Source organism: Macrobrachium rosenbergii, chromosome 2 (genome assembly GCF_040412425.1).
Source record: "Macrobrachium rosenbergii isolate ZJJX-2024 chromosome 2, ASM4041242v1, whole genome shotgun sequence".
NCBI classification, from domain to species: domain Eukaryota; kingdom Metazoa; phylum Arthropoda; class Malacostraca; order Decapoda; family Palaemonidae; genus Macrobrachium; species Macrobrachium rosenbergii.
The window spans coordinates 68,024,395-68,047,703 of record NC_089742.1 but is presented as its reverse complement, the minus strand read 5'-3'; the positions used below and the strand labels follow the sequence as shown (position 1 = coordinate 68,047,703).

At 34.7% G+C, this 23,309-nt stretch overlaps 2 protein-coding genes across 4 annotated transcripts in view; one reads left to right on the top strand and one right to left on the bottom strand.

Moving 5' to 3' along the window:
* Rpb7 (DNA-directed RNA polymerase II subunit Rpb7) overlaps nt 1-23,309 on the bottom strand; it is a 525,952-nt gene that overhangs the window by 96,262 nt on the left and 406,381 nt on the right. The gene's annotated exons all lie outside the window — the stretch shown is intronic.
* LOC136848112 (uncharacterized) overlaps nt 19,185-23,309 on the top strand; it is a 408,534-nt gene continuing 404,409 nt past the window's right edge. The window contains exon 1 of the mRNA XM_067120338.1: nt 19,185-20,077. Coding sequence (XP_066976439.1) covers nt 20,014-20,077 — 64 coding nt within the window. The 5' untranslated portion in view covers nt 19,185-20,013. The remainder of the gene's footprint in view (nt 20,078-23,309) is intronic.

Here is a 23,309-nt window from a genome sequence, read left to right as displayed (position 1 = left end):
GAGCATGGGATTCAGATTTGACTGATAAAATCTCCTCCTGACCAGCGGTAAACAAGATTAAGACGAAACTTTCAACAGGAGTGACGTAGCGTCAGCTTGTGGAACATTACTTCAGCTGCATAAATACCACTGTTCTGTACTTCTTAATCCATTATCTGTCAGTTGAGGGAAACGGTAGTTTCGAAACATAACGCTGTAACATCGACTCTCTTTAGTGTTTTTAGGCAATCTTTATAAGGTGAATATATATATATATATATATATATATATATATATATATATATATATATATATATATATATATATATATATATATATATATATATATATATATATATATATATATATATATATAAAAGTATATATGTATGTATCGAAATTAGAGGGCCCCCTCCACACAACAAATGGAAAGTTATGAAGTTTTCTACTATAGCCTACCTCCAAGTACATTATTTTATGTTTCTATTAAGCTATTTTCCATTTTACATTTCTTGTATTTTCAGACTGAGTGACGGAGTTAGATACAGTCATGGCTAACGACTCGGAGGAAATCAGATGGATTGACCGAATCCGGGCTATAACCTTCAGAGAGGCCAGGGATGCTCCTTCATTTCACGTTCCTGGGTAGCTAAATATATTAAAAGAGAAGAATCCTTTGTTAAAAGAAACTGGAACAAAAATCCACATGACTGTCATCACGAAAAGAGTGAGAATCTTGGAAGGCCTGAAGTCCTTTCTCAGGAGTCAAAAGACATCATAGCTGAGGCAATGAGTAGACCAAGAAAGCCTTTACGTAAATTGGCACTCGAACTAGAAACAAAAAGGGGAAAGAATAGAAATTATAGTACTGTATATCGTGAGTTGAAAAAAATCTGGTATCAAGCCATTTCATGTTATCAGCAAGCCCAACATCACTCAGCAACAGAGAGAAGACCGTGCATGGTTTTGTGGTTCATTTCTTAAAGATTGGGATGAGCTGACTTTCTCCATGCTGCTGCATCAGATGAATTCTTCATTTACACAGTCAGGAAGCCAAATAATAAAATGCCATCATTTGGGCTGCAAAGTTGGATGATATCAGCGATGACGTGCACTATCGCCAAGTTGTGAAATTTCCTGAATGTTTGGGAATTTTTCTGTTTCACAGCCAATCAGTTAATGACATTTTTGCATGATGAGGCACCATGTTTCAAGGTTCTTCAGACACAGGAGCTGCTTCATAACAGTGGTAACGATTTCTTCTTGTCAAGTGAATTTCCAGGTAGCTCCCCTGACCTTAATGCATGTGAAAACATTGGTAATATCTTAAAGGATCGTGTTGAAGCATGCACAGTGAACTATGATGGTATACCAAGCCTCGACGACCTGCGAAGAGAGGTGACCAAAGTGCTCAGGGAAATGGAGTTTGAGTCTCAGCTTTTTTGCGATTTGCTGAAATCATACCCCTCAAGAATGCAGGCTGTGGTACAGGCAGATGGAGGCCACACAAAATATTAAATGCTCAGAGAGAAACTTAAATAAATACCTGTTCTGAATTACTTTTGTTTTTGTCCATATCAATTTTAGTTTATGCTGTAGAGGGGGCTCTAATTTCGAAACACCCTGTATATATATATATATATATATATATATATATCTATATATATATATATATATATATATATATATATATATATATAACTTAATCACATACACAATTCTTCTGTGCAATAGTAGAATTACTGAAAGGACCTCATTCAAACTGGATGGTATCTGATGGAGTATTTATTCAGAAAAAGTTACAAAGCTTTCTTGGACAAACAGTCCACATTATCAAGTATGTGTACGCATACTTGATAATGTGGACTGTTTGTCGAAGAAAGCTTGTAATATTTATCTGAATAAATACTCCATTAGATACCATACAGTTTGAAAGAGGTCCTTTCAGTAATATATATATATATATATATATATATATATATATATAAATATATATATATATATATATATATATTTTACGATCATTTGAAGCTACAAATGTCGCTTAATATCAAATTCACGCTACCTCGGAATATCTCCGATGGAGAACTATCACCGAAGGGGAATTTATAAGTAATAAATGGATTGGTACTGCCTAAGGTCTAGTCCTCAAAAATATCTCCGATGGAGATTTATCACCGAAGGGAAATTTGTAAGTGATACTTCTCCATCGGAGATATTCCTGAGGTAGCGTGAATTTGATTTTAAATCGACATTTGTAGCTCCATGATTGTATATAAATCACAGTGTGATAAAAAAATTTATATATATAACCCTATATATATATATATATATATATATATATATATATATATATATATATATATATATATACAGGTATATATATATAATATATATATATATATATATATATATATATATATATATATATATATATATATATATATATATATATATATATATATATATATATATATATATATATATATATATATATATATATATAAGGTGAGTACATATACACACACACACATATATATATATATAATCACAAAATAGCAACACAACTTTACTGTGTATATATATTACTCGTGTTAGGCTTCGATAAGACCGATTGGTTTAATTTCCAGATACTTTACTTACAAAATAAAAGCTTTCGAAAACATACATGATGAAGAAGACTGTATGTCTTCGAAAGCTTGTATTTTGTAGGCAAAGAATCTGAAATCTAAATCATCCTGTCTTACTCATGCCTAACACGAATAATGTGCTCATATATACAGTATATACAGTATATATATATATATATATATATATATATATATATATATATATATATATATATATATTATACATATAATTAAAAGGGAGAAGGTCTTACATATTTACATATTACTTGAATCTCGAGTACTTTCAGGTCCTAACTGTGACCCTTTTTCAAGAGATGTGAAGGTAGTCAGGCTGGTTCAAGGCCCAGCAATCTTCTGGAACTTCTCCCTGTGCTGTCATTTATATGATGGCTGTCCTGGTTGCCATTCTCTTGAGAGTTGTTAATCTCCTCCTGTCGTCTGATATCCTGATCTGATGGTCAGTGGGATTAACCGTTGTGGTAAGTGAGTGGTCACCATCGGTCTGTTGGCAGGAAACCTAACCTCCAGGTCAGAAGGGTCGATCTTAGCTTCTTTTAATATTAAAGCTCGGCTTATGTGATCTTCTGAGGTAAATCCTTTGTTTCCTTCTATCACTTTAATCTCTCTGATGAGTGCCCCTTCCACTACCCTCCTATGACTGATGTAATTGCTTCTGCATATAAGCCTACTGTTTTTAAAATCCATCCTACGGTCCTTTTCCCAACAATGCCTTGTTACAGCACTCCCCTGTGAGTTGAGCTGTACTGCCCTTCTGTGTTCTTGGATTCTAGTCCTTATTCACCTACCTGTTTCACCCAAATATTTGTCTCCACAACTGTTGCAATTGACTATGTATACTCCCCCAATATCATCTGCATTACTGTCTTCTCCTTCCAATTTATTTTTACATACTTTGTTTTTTACGGTGTTGTCAAAGGTATACACAAATTTATATTTAATTTCTTTCATTTTTTATGTAATTTGTTTCATTTTAGGCATATAAGGGAGGGAAACTATTTTCTTGCTTTCTGTATTCCACGTGCTCTCTGCATTTTCCCCTGTAAAAAATCCTCCTAGCTTTGTTGACTTCCCTTTCTCTGAACCATTCCGGGTATACTAATGTATCAAAGCTTTTATCAGCGTAATCTATTTCTTTATCTATCTGACAAGGGTCACACGTTCTCATTGCCCTAAGAAATAAACCTGCTAGAACACCCATTTTTATATCATGACTGAAAAGAGAAGAAATGAATATACGAGTTTGTGTGTGTATGGGCTTTCTATATGTGCTGATTTCATATCCTATTTCTTTCCTTTCTATCAAGATGTCTAAAAAGGGCAGTTTATTATTGTTACTTTTCTCTAGAGTGAACTGGATGTTGTTATCAAAACTACTGAGTTCGTCTAGAAAAGTTTCTATTTCACTTTCATCACCCTGCAGAATGGCAAAAATATCATCCACATATCTCGACCAACCTTTCAATTTTAAGTTAGGGACATTAATAGTAGGAACTAGATTCGTCTCTAAATATTCCATATATATATATTAGCAAGTATTGGTGATAATGAGGACCCCATAGCTACTCCATATTTCTGTTGGTATACTTGACCCTCAAACGTAAAATAAGTATCACTAACACACAATTTGATCAACTCCAGGAAGACTCTTATTTCCATGCTTGGATTGAAAATGCCCTCATTATGTTTAGTCTGTAGAAATTCTAAAACTTTATCTAAGGGGACATTGGTGAATAAAGCTACTACATCAAATCTAACAATGTGTCCCTTTATATTCTTGTTCTTAACTTTCTCTATGAAATCTACTGAATGTTTAATATGCGATTCTGAAAATTTACCTAAGTATATTCCTAGTTCTCCAGCTAACCACACAACTAAGTTTTTGTTAGGAGATTTCATACTAGAAACAATAGGGTGTAGTGGGCAGCCATCCTTGTGTATTTTGAGACTGCCATACATGTATGCAAGTTCAGGTAGTTTACTTGAGAATAATTTATTGCATAGCGTGTCCTTCCCATTACTTAGTTTACTGATTATTTTCTTCACATTCTGGTTGAAGGTATTCTGAAGCTTTTGGACTGTGGAAGGTTTCTCCAAAAGCTTTGACCCTTCTGACCTGGAGGTTAATCACACTGTCTCAGGACATCAGACCCAACAGACCGATGGTGACCAGGACAGCATCTTTGACCACATCGGTTAATCACACTGACCATCAGATCAGGATATCAGACCGACAGGAGGAGATTAACAACTCTCAAGAGAATGGAAACCAGGACAGCCATCATATAAATAACAGCACAGGGAGAATTTCCAGAAGATTGCTGGGCCTTGAACCAGCCTGACTACCTTCACATCTCTTGAAAAAGGGTCACAGTTAGGACCTGAAAGTACTCGAGATTCAAGTAATATGTAAATATTTACAAGTAAACAAGTTATACACAGGAATCTTGTGGGTTTCTCTTTCCATCTCAGAAGAAAACTGAAAGAAGTTTTTGTTTGGTATATTGCTGCTTTCTGAGGCTGCAGTACCACAACACGGGGTGATTTGAAATCAGTTTGAATTCATGAATTACCTCCACTTGGGGATAACGAATAATTTGTTTCTACTTACATAAAAAAGATTAGGTATTATAGCTATGCTTTGTTGTTAAGTGAAAACAAATTATATTGCATATGTGGAGGTAATTCATGAATTCGCTGGGTATCCTTTGGCTATAGTTAATACGAACTATACCCTATAGTGTAGATTCACGTTTCACGGCTTCTAAGACAATTTATTTTTTTATCTTGTTCATAAAACGTTCAAAGAATGCGTACTATTTCGAGCGAAAAAAAGGAAAAAAGCCTAGAAACTGTGTATACCGACTGACTTTTCTACCTTAGATAAAATTTTTATTAATGAAAATGTTAATATTCCTAAGCTTTTAATTAGGATTCACTCATTGACGACTTTGGTCAAGTTCCTCTACATATAAAAAATAGGAGAGAGAGAGAGAGAGAGAGAGAGAGAGAGAGAGAGAGAGAGAGAGAGAGAGAGAGAGAGAGATTGATTTCATTTGGAGCTTAAGCAGCTTTCTGAAAATAACCAGACATAATTTATGTATCTGTCAGAGAGAGAGAGAGAGAGAGAGAGAGAGAGAGAGAGAGAGAGAGAGAGATGCATCTCATTTGTCACGGCTGTTTCGAAAGTTTTGAAACGTTTAAATTTCTGAGAACAACTTTTGACAGAGACTAATGTTGTCTCCTGGTAAAAACTGTTTGCCTTGCTAAATATTTTTCTTCTGAATTTTCATCAATGATATGGGCGTGGCCAAAGAATCCTTTCCTCTGACAATCCTCGCACAAATGCCGTCTCTATTCAGAAGGATTCACTTCCACGTGAAAAAAAAAAAAAATACGAAGCATTCCTTCACTCGTCGGTCTTATCTCTCATTTTCTTGGACTGTTACATTTTTTACGCAATTATTGTTTGGAGATACAATTTTGAGATTCTGAATCACAGAAAGTTATTTCAAACTGCAGATAAAATCTGGCATGTATGAAGTAGCAAAAACTGTGGCAACAAAACAGTAAGAAATAAAAAAGATAAATTGTAACAGCACAAAACAAAATGAGCAGACAAGATGAGATGCTTTTTGGACATTTCTGTACCACGAGTAGAGTAACCTGGACAATAAATAAAACAAAATGCTGCATTGAATTCTGCGTCTCCACGCCAGATGCAGGGCCAATTATTCTCCTCCCACCCCTGTAATTAGCGGCCAAATGAAAAATCTCAGTGCACACTGGGAAGGAACAGGGAACATTCCCAGCTGTAAAGAATAATTAGTTGTTGCTGCTGAGATAACAAAAGTTAAAAAAAGATTGTCAACTTAATTGTCAATAGGTCTTATATATCTTAGGCAAAGAAAAACATTATGGGAATAACTATTATATATATTTGATACGGTTAACACCCTTGCTTTATTACAAAATGTGAGCACTACAACTGTTCTTTAATTACAAATATATACAGCTAACCTGGTAGATAAAGGAGCCAGCAATTTTCGCCCAAATTTTCTCGTCAGGTGCTCCACTCTGGAAGATTTTTGGGTTACGAAGTACGACGACGGCTATAAGTATAGCTTCCGGTACGAGTAAAAGCCCCTGTTCTATTGCAAAATGTAGAATGCTATAGCTACTCTAGATCACTAAAATGGACACAAAATTCGATTGATAGACAATGAAACCGGCATTATTCCAAAGTTCGAGGAATATTTATTCAAGTCAAACAACGAATAACAACCATAAAAAATCATTGCTTGACAGCACTAGCGCATCCAGGGGGGAGGGGCCACCTCGGCACGTACCCCCCATGAAAAATAATGATAAAAAAATAATATTGAAGATTTAGATAATAACATAAATAAATATAAAAATGGGAAAAAATAAAAAAATCGACTAAAGAAATAATATGTGTGTGTGTATGTATATAAATTGGTGGCCAGCTTGAAATTTTTCTGGATCCACTAGTGCTTGGCAGCACAGCCAGGAAGGAAGAAACAATGCAGTGAAAACATGTAATATTTCAGGGGAGAACTCAGAGTTCAGATACAATTTCTTTATTTCTGACTGGCTGATGTCAGCGGAGAGCGGAAGGGGGTGAACTGGAATTTGTTGCCAACGCACAAGTATTTCAGTGTGGAATTATGGGGATTTATTCAAGTAAATGGCAAGCAATGAATAGCTAGGTCTCTGCCTATCTTTAAACATTTTCTCCAAAGATTTCCAAGCTTTCATATATGCATAGATATGCCACTTATACAAGCATAACTTTTTTATAGTCACAGCTATACTGCCGTAAATATCGCTTAAATATCCAATCTACTGTATATACCTGAGGATAACTTCTACCCAAGGCGAATTATAACTGATAAGTGCTTCCGTTATCGGCAAGATTCGAACCGTTGCCTGATTTAGAAACGACGATAGATAGTGACTCTGACCACTGAGCCATCAAGAGAGGTGTAAGTTGATATAGACTCTGTCGTACATATGCCTGTGGAACCCTCAAACTGAAAAGGATAATTTTACACAATCAGCTATAAAACGAAAAATATAATTTATCACTTATTTATTTATTCATGTTCACACACAGAAACATGAACGAAAATGAAGAGGACAGGCCAAAAACTGACGTGAAATTCCGCATATAAAAAATATAGAAGATCCGTCAAGAATATAAAGGCCTGTTATAGTGCTCATACTTAGAAAGGTGTATGAACGTTAACTCAGTTAACCGCGAATTATCAGTGTTAATTTAACTTTATGAAATTTAGGTTGGCAAGCCAAGCGATGGGGCCCTTGCGGCCATTCAGCGCCTGAGACAGTGAAAAGAGGGAGTTGGAGTGCCTGGACAGCAAGATAAAAAGATCCAGAAAATAAAGGAGTTGAAGTAAAGGGATGTAATGGTAGAGCTGGTGAAAACCCCGCAGCTGAACTAAGATTAAGCAGTGAAGCAGAAATGGAAGTAGAGTATAAGGCTAAAGTGGGTGCCGCTGGGGGCCGAAGGGACGCCTCAAGCACTGGCCCCACAAAGGGAAATTAAGACTTGCACTCCCGCTTTTCAGAATATGGTTGGTTTTTCTGTGAAAAAGATTCCAAACTAACGATGGGCAGCGGGTGTCCGCGCTGTCTCGTCCGACAGTGTTTTCGATAAGAGAGTTAAGTGTGTCCGATATCACTCAGCCATTTAACTGATGGAATATTTCTCTCTAGAATGAAGAATTCACCATGAAAAATTATCAGTATGGCAACGGTCATTCTACACGTGGGATAGAAAATTATCATGAAGGTCCTAAAAATAAAGTGTTTTAGCAAAGTTCCAAACACAACTTTAATCTAGAAGGCGAATGCCTTTGATATTAATTTGCTTTTGTTTATGTCGATCGCACTACTTGAAGAGGATCTGTCTGCATTTATTTTTCTGTTTATCTGAATACCTGAAGCATCTGATATGCGTGTTAATGAGCGGTTTCAATAATGACCGGACAAGTTGTGTAGTATCTATTCCCCACCCAACAAACCAAGTGCATTCACTTGCTGATCGGGATGTGTATTTAGCAGTGTCATAGACAGTTCAAATCATGCCAGGTGATAGAGTTTGCTCTGAATCTGGTCAAAATTCTAAAACTGCAGTGATGTACAATCACGGCATGATACAGCTCAGTGCTGGGATGTGAACATACAAACATTTCGTTTCTAAAGGAAGCTAATATTTCTAAAAGAGTAAGGTCATTTTATTAGGTACAGCACAGTTGTCGGATAAGCCAGTAAGATATTGTATTATCTTATTAGAGAACAAATATCTTGGACTTGTATTAATCATGATAATAGTTATGAAATTTTTGATAACTTTTAGGGTTGGATTGTTTTAACAAAAGTTTATCCAATGCTTCGTTTTGTTTTGCTGAAGAGAAACGTAATTATCCTTGGATTTATTGAACACTGGCAGAACTAAACCTTGGCCTTGTGAATAACACTAAAATATCCGTTGGTATAATGAAAACAAAATTATCTTTAAATTGGCAAATACTAGTAAAATCGTCCTTTGGTTGGATCAATTCGGGAAAACTAGGACAAACAGCCAGAAATGTCCAGGTCCTCTAACTTCCTCTGCTCCTAAGATGAACTGAGAGACATGGAAGTATCTCCCCCAACTGCAAACGAGTACAGAAAAAACATCAGAGGAAAATTTTGGTCCACAACAGTCCCGCAGCCCTCTTACAAGTTTCAGACAGAAGACGCAAAGAAAAATCATTCCACGGATGCTTTTCATCAGTCCCCCTCCCCCCCCCGCCCCCTTCTCTCTCTCTCTCTCTCTCTTTCTCTCTCTCAAGATACTTAATTTGGGCATTCACTCATTCCATCCCTATCCCCTTTTCTCTTTCGCAAGATGTTTCTGATCGAACAGTTCCTTCATTACTCTCTCTCGCTCTCTTTCCCCCTTACTCTCTCTCTCTCTCTCTCATTTCCCTTGAAAACTAATTTCTTGCTCTTCTGCAGCCCGGGAAGCTCGTGCTTCCTTTTAACCTTCGGTTAAAAACTTGTGTTGCCCGAGGGATCAAACTCTTTATCAAAGGGAAACGATAATTCTAGATAAATACCGGCAACCGGTTGCTGGAGATCATTCCTCTTTTTGTTTTTGGAGGCCGAAAAATTATCACTGAAGCTGGGAAACAGCCGAAGGGATCACAGGCTTCTCTGGAATGGAACAGCTTCACTGGCAAGCGGACTGAAATCATTGTCAGCTGGGAAAACATGCGATGGGGGAAATGCCCATCAGCCCTGACATAGCGTGACGTTCACTTGGGCTTTTAATATCTGATATTATCGTGAGTACCGAGTGATCTTCTGCAACAATTATGCCACTCAGATGTCGCACTGCCGGCGTATTCCTTTATTCATGTAAATTTTCCTCCTTTCCTGGTTTTCTTGCGGTTGCCGAGTCCGATCTAAAATGCATTCGTTTATCATTTACCTAATTAATATAGATAACTTAGCATCGGCATCAAGTCCCAGAGCTAAGTGGGATTAATCATCAATTTCATCTGCTTTTGCTAGGCAGAACTTTAAACAGGCGCTGGCGTGTCAAGTTAAAAATGCATCGCATTTACGGCACTCGCAGTGAATGTACCGTGTTGATTTTATAATCTGCTGGTAACGTCGGACTGAACTTAGCCTGGCCCTGCTCATATCCATAAGAATTTAGAAAGCACTAGAGGAGCTTTATTATGAGAATAATGGCTTAACTTCTGTAAATAAATCTACGGTTAATTACTTATCAAAAATGGATATAACATTCACATTTTCAAACATTCCTTCACGTCAGATGAAAAACGATTCACCTGAAATTATTTGGGTCCATTGTGCATCAACACAAAAGAACTTTTATTCACAGTCCTCTGAAACGGCGGTGGTCTAATTTTCAAACTTTCTCGAAATTGTTGTGATTAAGCTAGCGCTTTGACCTGGCCCAGCAGTTGGAATATAAGTAGAAATGGGCGAGGTTTCCAGTTAAAACTGTTTTTTCACAACAGTACAGTTAAATTTCTCCTATTTTAACTCACCTAGGCTTTTGAAGAAGTTGTCTGGACATTTGAATGACCTAATAAAGCCTTAACAGCATAGTATCAACTGCTATATAAACCTAATGTTGAGTACTCACGAATTGGTCTGTAGCACCAACTTACTATAACTTGGATTTATATGTATAGTGTATATGTATACACACACACACACTAATATATATATACATATACACACATATTTGTGCGCGCGTGTGTGTGTGCATACATGGACACTATAAGCCTTTTCCTGTGTAGAGTGACTGGGGAAACCTGATTTCTCAGCAAGCATCTAGGGGGACGGCTGCTAACCCCACGTGATTTTTCTTGACACAGCAGACTCTGGTACCCATTTTCAGCTGGTGGGTGGTACGCCAGGAATCATCCATGGACCCAGCAAACTAGAGCCAAACTCTTCACTAAGAAGCCATGGCACCTGATTTGTTGATCGCACCTTCCTAAAGTACGTGAGTGTTTGCGTGCTATTCAATTCTGAATGTAATTATATCTATACATCGTATACAGAATTTTGCTTCACCATTTTGCATACTAATTGGCCTGTTCCATTAGAATCTGTCCCTATGATAACGGCAAACTTCGTTGACGTAGGTCTAAGTCCTTTTCTTCTTCCCTGCAGTAACCGATTTCTCGTACTTTCTCTTTTTCTTCATCGACTACGGATTCACATAATAATTAAATATTAATTTAGGCATAAAAAGTTTATTTTTAGGTAGAATCAAATATTCAGCTTAGAATTAATTGTGCAATATTCAAATACTGCACATGTGACGATTCCCTTTGGAATGAATGCTCTGTGTTCACAAATGTTCCCTGGCAATGAAATGTCCAATATACAAAAACATATCACGTATTCCCAAGAAAATGTTTTATATAAAGTTACGTAAGATATTCAACTTGATATTAAATCATTTATATTCACATAAAAATCAAACACCAGCCTAGTACGGAATATTCTGCATTTACGTACAGGTCAAATATTCACCCAAGAAGGAAGAGATCGATACTGGCAAAGGATTCAAATATTTAGTCTAGAATGAAACTGTCGATACTTACGGTCTAGCGAAGTTAATTACCGTATCAATTACGGAAGAGTTTCTATTGCTTTATACTGATAAATCTATTTTGCTATATACATATTATCGCCATATATATAATGTATATTTATGTACATATGTATGTATATATATATATATATATATAATGTATATATATATATATATATATATATATATATATATATATATATATATATATATATATATATATGTGTGTGTGTGTGTGTGTGTGTGTGTGTGTGTTGTGTGTGTGTGTGGTGTGTTTGTCAGCCAATATTTCCTATTATGAAATCTCTTATCTCAAGTGCCACTATATTGTGGCGTATTCCGCAAAGTGTTCCTGAAACTACGCCTGCTTGTGTTATCAAATGTTAATGGTCCATATGCAATATAAAGAAGTCAATTAACGTAATAAATGAAAATAACAGGTATAAAAATAAAGTGAACTACGGAAAGATAAAATCAGAAAAACGAAAAAACTGATTAGGAGTCATTTAGACAACCATAACAACGAAAAAATGAAGGTGTAGTAATAACTCACGACTACGGTCTTACATATGGAATGGGCAATAAGTGAGAATACTTTTTATACACATCGCGTAATTCCGAATAAAGCACACATAAACCTCTACAGAAACAGTGGTAGGAAACTGTGACACTGGTACAGTAGAAAAAGAGCTGTTTAGTGTTCGGAAAACAACCCATGGTAATGTTGACATCAATAAACTATTGCAACTCAAGAAGTATTCAAAGCTAAACTGCTCTTACACATATCCACAAAAAGCCCATCTCTCAATCAGTTGCCAGTTTCAGTATCTATCTAACTATTTGTATATCCTTCAAAAGGCGAGGAAAACGTTTTGTAGATTTGCAACTTAGAAATGATTTTGACATGAATGACTTCCGTGTGCTGCTTTTCTTTTGATTTTTTAAAACAATCTGCGATTGAGCCCAGAATCTCAAATGTCCTTTTTTTGATACAATACATTAAAAAATAAACTGATCAAGAATTATGCTAAACAAGGAAATGGCCATATTTATGACAACTCTTGCAATCATTGTAACAAAAAATATATCGAACAAAGTGGCAAGGAACAGCCATCAAGTCTGAAACAACATAAATATAATGTAGGAATAAGGAGCCAAGCTAGCATCGTTTTTACCACTTGAATGAGTGCAATGATACCATCAACTGGAAAGACGTCAAAGAAATAATAATTGCGATGGCATTGCAAAATGCAGTATCATAGACTCATGCATTACAAAGAAAAATCATACATAATTCTTAACACCAGTTCAAGAATGTAAAGGTTGGATGAACTACTTGTAAATAAAATGATTAGGTAATGAGTTTTTAAGTGTAATGTTTGCTAGTTTTTACTTTATCTTACGTCATCACAGGGAATTTTGTGAACTCTATAACTAAATTTTTATCAATTGACTCAGAGGGTCTATGTTAACCAAATCAATTTTTCAAAGAAGGTTTTTCTGTTTTCCCCATACAAAAATGGGGAATACACAATATATATAAGATACATAGAAGAATATATATATATATATATATATATATGCATATATATATTTATGTATATATATATATATATATGTATATATATACTGTATATATATATATACATACATACATATATGTGTGTGTATATAAATGCATATATATATATATATATATATATATATATATATATATATATATATATATATATATATATATATATATATTCACAAACATTTGGCTACAAATGTCGTTTAATATCGAATTCCCTCTATCTCGGAATTAGTACCGAAGGAGGAATGTTAACTGATTAGTGGTTCGTCACCAGGCGGATTCGATCCACCTACAGCACCTACCTGCGCTTCATCATGAGGATACCTAGACATCCGAATGATAGAGTACTCGTCACTGAAGTCAGAGGTAGTCGATGTCGGTGGATCGAATCCGCCAGGTGATGAACCGCTTATCAGTTATGATTCCCCTATGGTATTATTTTTTAGGAAGAACGAATTGGGTATTAAAATTTTGCAGCTTAATGTTTGTGAATAACGAAACGTCACGGTGATGTCATAGAAAATTATATATTTATATATATATATATATATATATATATATATATATATATATATATATATATATATATATATATATATATATATATGTATATCCATTTATAAAAATTTTTATATATAACAATTTTGCATTTTTTCACTTTATTCTAAAATATCAAATATAAAAATAAAGCAGACGTATATCTTCCCATTTCGAAAAATGATTCAGGAATGATTAATTCTAAAATATCAAATATAAAAATAAAGTTTCGTACTTCTTCCCTGATTCAGGAATTATTAATTCTACTCTTTCTCTCTCTCTCTCTCTCTCTCTCTGTTTTACGTCCTGTGGTTCAGCAAACACAAAGCTGCCGGCGGATGGTTAACGCAGAGAATGAGAAGTCGTTCTCTCGTAATCTTACGCATGCACGCGAGATCTAGAATGACATCTTTATGAAAGAGGCAGAGAGTTTTTTTTTTGTGCAAATGAACTTTTCTGCAGAAATGAATCATGCTTTACGAGGGTATTACCTAATTTTTTTTCCCCGAGCGTTTCTTGGTAAGTCTTTAAGACAAAGTAGACGAAACGACTGATTTTCAATAGTGTGATCATTGAATATGGATATATTTCTTATAAGATATCATAACAAGATGGCACATCGGAAGAATGATTTGAGATTTTACATATTTTTAGCAAAAAAAAAAAAAATCTATGAACACCTTTTTAATAATTATTTAAACAAAAGGACACCAGTTATTAACTTAAATTTTTTTTTTGCGAAATATGGCAAGAGCTACAGAACACCGGACTTTTTTTAATAAGCCGACACCCAATGTTATGCTGTTCGTAAATATTAATATGGACATCTCAAAGCTTACCATACAGGCTTTTATGAAAGAGGCACAGAGATTTTACAAAGTGATCTGAAAACTCGTCTTTTCGTATAAAAACGAAAAAAAACAATAAAACGAAACAATGATTCATATGTTTGGCAAGTTTTGTGCTAAAATGATATTGTTCTTTGTAATAAACAGCCCATTTACAAGTAGTTATATAAATTAAATTGAGAGCAATGTTCCTCAAACAGATACCAGTAGCAATGGATATTAAAATGAAAACAGGAATTATCAAACAGATATCAGTCAAACAGATAAAAGTATTTGCAAGAAGTTGAAAGCAGAAGTCATCTACCGGATACCAGTGGTTAATGATATTTTGAATACAGAAATCAACAAATGGATACACGTAGCTGCAGATCGCAAGTTAAAAGCAGAGTCATCAAACACATACCAGTACTTGTAGACATGAATATAAGTGGGAACACGGATATAAGTAGCGATAGATATCCAGTGGAAAGCAGAATCAACAAATGGATACTAGTAGCTCTAGCAGAAAAGTTGAAAGCATAAGTTGTTAAAGGGATATTAGTTATAGACATTTAGTTGATAGTAGAATTCAGCATACGGATATTAGTTGCAGTACAGTTCTTCATTGGAGGGCCGGGTAGAGCTCTCGGCCAGCACGCTGTTGGCCCAGCGTTCGACTCTCCGACCGGCCAGTGAAGAATTAGAGGGATTTATTTCTGGTGATAGAAATTCATTTCTCGTCATAATGTGGTTCGGATTCCACAATAAGCTGTAGGTCCCGTTGCTAGGTAACCAGTTGGTTCTTAGCCACGTAAAATAAACAAATCTAATCCTTCAGGCTAGCCCTAGGAGAGCTGTTAATCAGCTTAGTGGTCTGGTTAAACTAAGATATACTTAACTTTATTAGTTTCAGCAAATACCAAGTTGAAAGATGACGTCGAGAAATCGATACCAGTAATAACAGGCATTAAGTAGGACGTAGAAATCACCCCTTGATACCGGCAGTTATAAAATAGAAAGAAGAAACCAACAAACTGACCGCAGTGGTTATAAATGCTAAGTTGAAAGCAAAAGTCAACAAATGAACACCAGAAGTTATGGACATTAAGTGGAATATCAGGGAGAATTAATTGATATTAGCAGCTGTGGGTGACAGGAAGTAGTCAATGCACTCCTGTACCTTCATTAAACGATGTGCAGTAATTATGAACGGATAGCAATAGTTATGAGTTGTAATCATAACGTAGACGACAACAATATATGTGATTACATGTCAGGATGTAGAGGCCAACAAAATTATGTAAGTGGTTATAAACAGGAAGTAGAGTTTGGCAAACAATTCAATGAAATTACTAGTTTTCTGCACATCACTGATGTTAGTAGTTGAAAGTAGGTCAATGAAGAAGTTTAATTAACCCATATCAGTAGTTTTAGACAAGAAACCAACTTGAGTTAAGGCTAACAATGAACCGACATCATTCTTTTAGTCAATAAACAGAATGTAGTAAAAGAATATTATTTAATAAGTGGATAGTTAAAGTTCTGAATAAGAGGGAGAATGTAAATTAGAGGTGTTATCAGTTACAATTTAGCATTGCCAGTCAGTAAACTGACATCACTAGCAAAATTGCTGTTATACGGTAGCAGTCATTCATTTCTTGTATCAGTAATAATAGAGAATAAAAAATATTTAGCAACACACTGATTTCAGTGGTTATAGGTTATAAAACAATTATTCATAAAAATATATTATTAGTTATAGGTAATCGAAATAATTCAACAAAAAACTGATATTAGGACTCTCATATAAGGTGAATAGGCAGTTAATGATACCGATAATTTAAAATTGAAAAATGAACAGTATAAAAAATTAAAACGTACATATATAAAGCAGCAGCCAACGAAATTATAGAAGCAGATGCTGACAATAAGTACAGTATAGAACGTAATTAGCGGACATGACTGGTTATCAGTAATAATTTCATTGCACCAAGCAAAAATTAATGATTAAAAATAATAGCTGAAGAAGAACTTACGAGATGGTTTTGTTTTTCCAAGTCAAAAGTCTGCAGAGAGCTTTCAAGGGCCTGCTCTACTTTGCAGGATCATGAAAGCTTTGTAAAACTTCCAATAACTCTGGAATAGCGGAACCTAAGTGGACTTTCTTGTATATTTTTGTACCTATGATATCATGAAAAGTTACTTTCAATATTATTCTGTAAGTATGCATTATGTGAAGCAAACGTACTGGCCCACTTTAAGATCCCACAGAACAAAAATGGATAAAGGAAAAACAGAGGGAGGAGTAAATAGCACCATAAGCAAATAGCCTCCAGATGAAAATAATCCAAATATTTTTAAGTCTAAGAATTTAGATAAACGCCATGATGTGAAATTAACGGCATAATTGCATTCTTGACGGAAAATAATTCTCAAGGAACAATATGCTTGACGTATAACTGAAATCAATTACGGGGGCTTGCAGCTGTGTCATTCATTATCTTCTGATTACATTTGATTACTTACAGGGATATTAACAATGCAGTGACAATCGTGACGAGAATTTTATAAGATATAAGATATATACTCTCACAGCCACACAAATTATACACACATGTACATACATACACAAACACACACACATATATATGTGTGAGAGAGAGAGAGAGAGAGAGAGAGAGAGAGAGAGAGAGAGAGAGAGAGAGAGAGATGCTGACGTCTTAATGTTGAGCCTTCTTTATAACTATATGAAGTAACTGATGAAGTAACTGATGTTTAGGAAATTTCTGTACGCTAGATGCTAGATCCATGTTTGATTCAACAGTTGAAGAATATCGTGGGAGTGAATGATCTCTTGTTCTTTCCTAGTCCCATCAATTATTTTCTATAAAGGAGAAACTTCCCGCATAACTGCTACTATTAGAAAAGACTGAACCGGTCCCTTAAATCTTCCCCTTCTCCTTCCTTACAAGACTACTGTGTAATACACTTTTATCAACCGACTATCTTACTTTCTCCCTGCATAACTAATCCACGTTGTAGCTTATGCAAATCGTATCCTGAATCTTTTCTTATCTCTATACTTTTTTTCTTCAACCTTCATACTTCAATAATACTACAAAAGACAAATCGATTCAATAACTGTTCTTCTTTCAATTCACCTCCAACAAACACGTTTTACCTTCAAGAAGAAGAGGTGGCTCAGCAATGCCTTCATACATTACACATTTTACCTCCCTAATCTCTCCCTTTATTCCGCAGCTCAATGACTTATTTTCTCGGATTATACCGTGATCCAGACCATTTTCTCTTGAACACCTGCATGGGGTCGTCATTGATATTCATCACATTATCTTCCTGATATCCACTTACTTCAACAGTTTCGGTCTTGACAAATCTCACTTTCTACTCAACTTGTCGTACTTTTTCCAATCCATTCACCTTTTTGTAACTAATCAATACTGTAGTATCTGGAAACATCAGCCACTGAATATCACATTCACAATTCTTTTCTAATCCACCAAAATCTTATCTGCTGCCTTTTTTCAAAAAGGTTTCTACTCCCTCTGTTCTTAACATTACAAAACCGTTAAAACATGGCTCGGACCTCTCCAAGGTCTGACTTTTACACCAAAGCTTTTACTTTTTCTAATTATAAAAGCCTCACTTTTATCCTAAAAAGCTTTTAATCGCTCTTCAGAAGGTATCATCGGCTTCCAGCATTCCTCTCATCACAGCTCTTCAGATTTATCTTGATATTTCGTTGGTGCTGTAAGCAATTTTTTTTATCGTTTCGGAACGAGTTCCATGGAAGAAAGTTGATCGATTCATTTTTTTGTGCAAAACGACACTACTCTTTCCAGTCACGCCTTCTACCATCAATCTTATCAACTTTTATCATAATAATTCCGAGCCATTCCCATAAATAATAATAATAATAATAATGAAGGGAACTAAAGGAGAATCTGGTTTTCTAAACCTTTCCGCAATAAACAATAATTGTTGCAATATCCTACCTGAGAGATGTAACCTCCAAAATAAGATTACCTATGAGAATAAATCTGAGATACGATTACCAAACAGGTCAGTCTCAACAATCCAGTATTCACTGGAATGATAAGGCACTTCTCTCACTTGTGGAAATTCTCAAACAAGAAGAGCAATTATTTTAACCTTTATCATCGGTATTCAGGAACAAGTGTCCTTCTAACATTTCAAAGCATTAAAAGATCAGGAATAAAATTCTCTCCCTTTTGTTTTCCAGCTACCCTTTGTCTCTCACGAAGAACGAAACAAGGTTGCAAAAGCCATGTAGCTTGCTGACATAATTTCGAAATAAGAAAGAAGAACAACTGAGTATTGGAGGAAAGAAAACCCAATTATCCAAATGCGCACACGTTGTCGTCGGATCGTGAGCACTGCAAGACTGAGGAGTTGCGCATCAAATCGTTTCGTGGGGCTAAATAGTGAGAGCTAAGACAGGCAGCTTCAGTTTGCCTCTGACTAGCAGAGAAAGGGTGTCGGTGGCAGAGGTGCGTCTACTCGGTGACTTGACTGAGTGGTAGCTGGCATCGCGTCCACCCGTATGGGACCCTCTGGGGTGAAGGCTCGTTTCTTTTAGCCAAAACGTTTACAGAGGAAAAGAAGGAGCAATTTACCTGGTTTATTTATAAAGTCAAACCAATGTAAATAGTATACAATTAAATAGTGGACTGTAAATAGTTAAATGAACTTGATTCAATTTTGCTTTGTAGTATATGAAGACATGCTATGAATCACAACTCCTTAGCCCAGACGAAATCGAATCTCAGATTTGTGCAATGGTTCATGGAGAACATTCGAGCTGCACGGGAGCTTCCAAAATATTTCGAGCTTAATGAATACAAATGATGAAAATGGTTGCCGCTGGCATCTGACAAAAAGGAAACAAAGCAAGAACATTTAAATTTTGTGAGTCAAAGAACGCATGACTTTCTTTGAGAGATTTCCGTATCAAAGGACGGATGCATTCTATTTGTGATTTTGGACAAAATATTCACCATTCATTAACAAAATATAGAGAACGTAGTTAAAAGTAGAAGAAACCAGCGGGTCTTTTCACATATCATCTGTACAGATTTCTTCCGGTGATAAAGTTCAAAACTGCCTCCTACATGTAGCAAACAATGAAGTTTTGATTCTCTTTGGAATAAAACGCAACCGCGACCGATCTCCCTTCATTTCATAACGCGGAAATAGAAAGAGAGAGAGAGAGAGTGAGAGGAGCAAACAAGGACAATGGGCGTGCGACTGGAAACACATCGTTTTCTCTTCTATGTATTTTTCCTTTTGAATTCTGTCGGTAAGTACATTTTCGAATGATCGTTTTGAATTATTTGCAAGAGAAAATGCGGGATAATATAAGGACTGCTCTGAATTCAGAGAAAGCTCTGTGGCTAATGTTCTTTTTTTCAGGAATAGGCCATGAAAATGATTACATTCAGAATATTTCGTCAAGCAGTATATAAGCGTTAAGTACAAGTGCAGATAACTTACAGGAGGGGGGAATCACAAACTATTTACATATATATATATATATTGTATATATATATATATATATATATATATATATATAATTTGTTCATATATGCACATATATATATATATATATATATATATATATATATATATATATATATATATATATATATATGTTCATATTATACACACATATATATATATATATATATATATATATACATATATATATATATATATATATATATATAAATATATATATATATATATATATATATATATATATATATATATATATATATATATATATATATATATAACCCATTTAAATAAAAATGTATCATCACAGTCCCAGCACATGGAATGAAAGATCGACAACGGCGTGGATAGGAGGATGACCAAAATCAAATTTACTTATGTAAAAGCTTCATGTGAACTCCATTTGTCATGACCAAAGACATGAAATCAATGAATAAATACGTGTACTTGCGTTTGAGTGAACATATCTATCTATCTATCTATCTATCTACCTATCTATTTATCTATGTATATACACATATTTATACAGTATATATACATACATGTATATATATCTATATATACATTATATATATAATATGCATAAATATTTGTAAATATATATATATATATATATATATATATATATATATATATATATATATATATATATATATATATATATACACATAAAGTGATGTATGTGTGGGGATGGGAGTGTTTTCAACTTACCATTGTTTGCAAGCAAACAATGATGAGTTGCTTTGAAGTGATACGACGATGCGTAATTTTATAACACCTGTGGAATGGTTGAGAGCACTGGCCGTGATCCCGTGATGCAGCGACTGGCGAATGTTTTCGTTGTTCCTAATCTTATTAAAACATAATGCGAGTATAATTTGTGTTGTAATAACATTACGGTATTACAGCAAACATCCGAAGGGAAAAAGGTGGCACAGGTGCCTGTGGCTCCTGAATAAACTTGACTTTTTTTTTTTTTTTGGGGTGTGATTATTTATGTATTTAAAAACAAAGGCGTTTCAGTTCGCGATGCACTAATACTACTGCTACTTCTACTGCTATTGCACACTAATACTTCCGCTAATGACATTTGTAGCTACCATAAACATAATGTAATTTCTGTGAAAAGTAACTGAGGAGTCATTATTACTGTTATCAACACTATTACAGACTTATTTACTTTTTTATTATCATGAATGCAAGGTGACGAATAAAAATAATTACAAGCTTAACCATACCTGTTCACCTTTACCTGCGATATGTAGTTATGACTTATCTTGACAGCATTATCTGCGATATATATTTATGACTTAACTTGTGGACATTAAAGAGGATCTATGTTGTATTAAAAGGAGAGAGACACAATGAGAAGCTTTGTTATTAGAATTCTTATTCACTTCAGAGAGTATTTCAACAAGTGGTAAAGGAAAGTAAGAATGGAACAAATGTCTAACATTTCTATCATACAAACAACAATAAAAAAAAAATCCCAAGCTAGATACTGACCGACGACCAAAAAAGATCCTTATAAATGAGGAAATAAGAAGCAAGATAAAAAAAAAATTCCTAATAATTTCCAGTTTCCTTTCATATACATTTTTATGAGAAAAAAGTAAGGGGCAGGAAATGGAAAGAAGACATGAAAGTTCCCCCCAAATATGACATCATCTGGGTAAGGCAACGGTGACTCATTGCCACTTGCATCTGACCTGACTACGTAAATTGGGTTCGCAAAAATTTCGTTTGTATCTGAGTCGCGTTGGAAGGCACCTCTTGATATGTATCTGCTTCACGTATCTGACATCTGAAGCGCTCTCGGTATATCACTATCGGGTCGGAAATGACAACTTTTTCGCGTGCGTACAACATCCACGTACAGAATAAAAACTTATTGAAGGTGAATACAAACATTTACTTGAATATTAGTTAATTTCTCTTTTTTGCTATGAAGGGCGACGGCATGGGCAACCTGATACTCTTATATTAAAATTAAGGGAAAAACAAAAGAATTAAAAAATTTCACAATATTAAAGTTTGTCCATTAAATTTTATCAGTTTGTTGCTTGTGACTGTAAGTTTATGTAAGAGTTGACCGAATTTTTAATTATGTCATTATCTTAACATGGTGATGAATTCTACGATGACAGGAAACACACCCTCACTATTCTGAACATTGCATGTGCCTGAGAGTTAGTAATATTGGTTTATATTTTCCATCTTATGGACTAATTTTCATATATGGAGAAATTGCTGAAAAATGTATAACAATCTGAATGCAATCACATCATATAAATATGTACCAGTGTGGTAATTATTTTACCCAGTGTTGAAAGGTCATTTTTATGCTATTTGAACTCAAAATCCCTCTTTTATTGTCTGGCTGAGAGAGAGAGAGAGAGAGAGAGAGAGAGAGAGAGAGAGAGAGAGAGAGAGAGAGAGAGAGAGAGAGAGAGAGAGAGAGATCTTGACAAATGGATGGTTCTTTGAAAGAAATTTGACTCATAACAATGGCCCTTCTTTTTTCTGTGTGAAAAATAAAAGAGAAATTTCTCATATACACTATACATATATTTACCCCTTTTTAGAAAACATACAGTGTACTCGTACATGAGTCTGTTGTGTGTATGCATGTATGTATGTAATACATTAAATTTTGTGTACACTGATGCATATATGAATTCATATATATCTATATATAAATAAAGAAATAAACATTTTATATATATACATACATACACACACACACACACACACACACACACACACACACACACATATATACATATATATATATATATATATATATATATATATATATATATATATATATATATATATATATATTGTTTGTGTGTGTGCGCATGTTTCTGTGTGTGAGGGTGGGTTAGTGTGGATGTGGATGTGTATGTGTGTATGTGTGCATGTGTACACAAGCAGATAAGCATATATTTTCATATACAGGTATTGTAAAAGTTTAAGGGCAAAGTCAAGTGGTATTTATTAAGGCGTATTATACT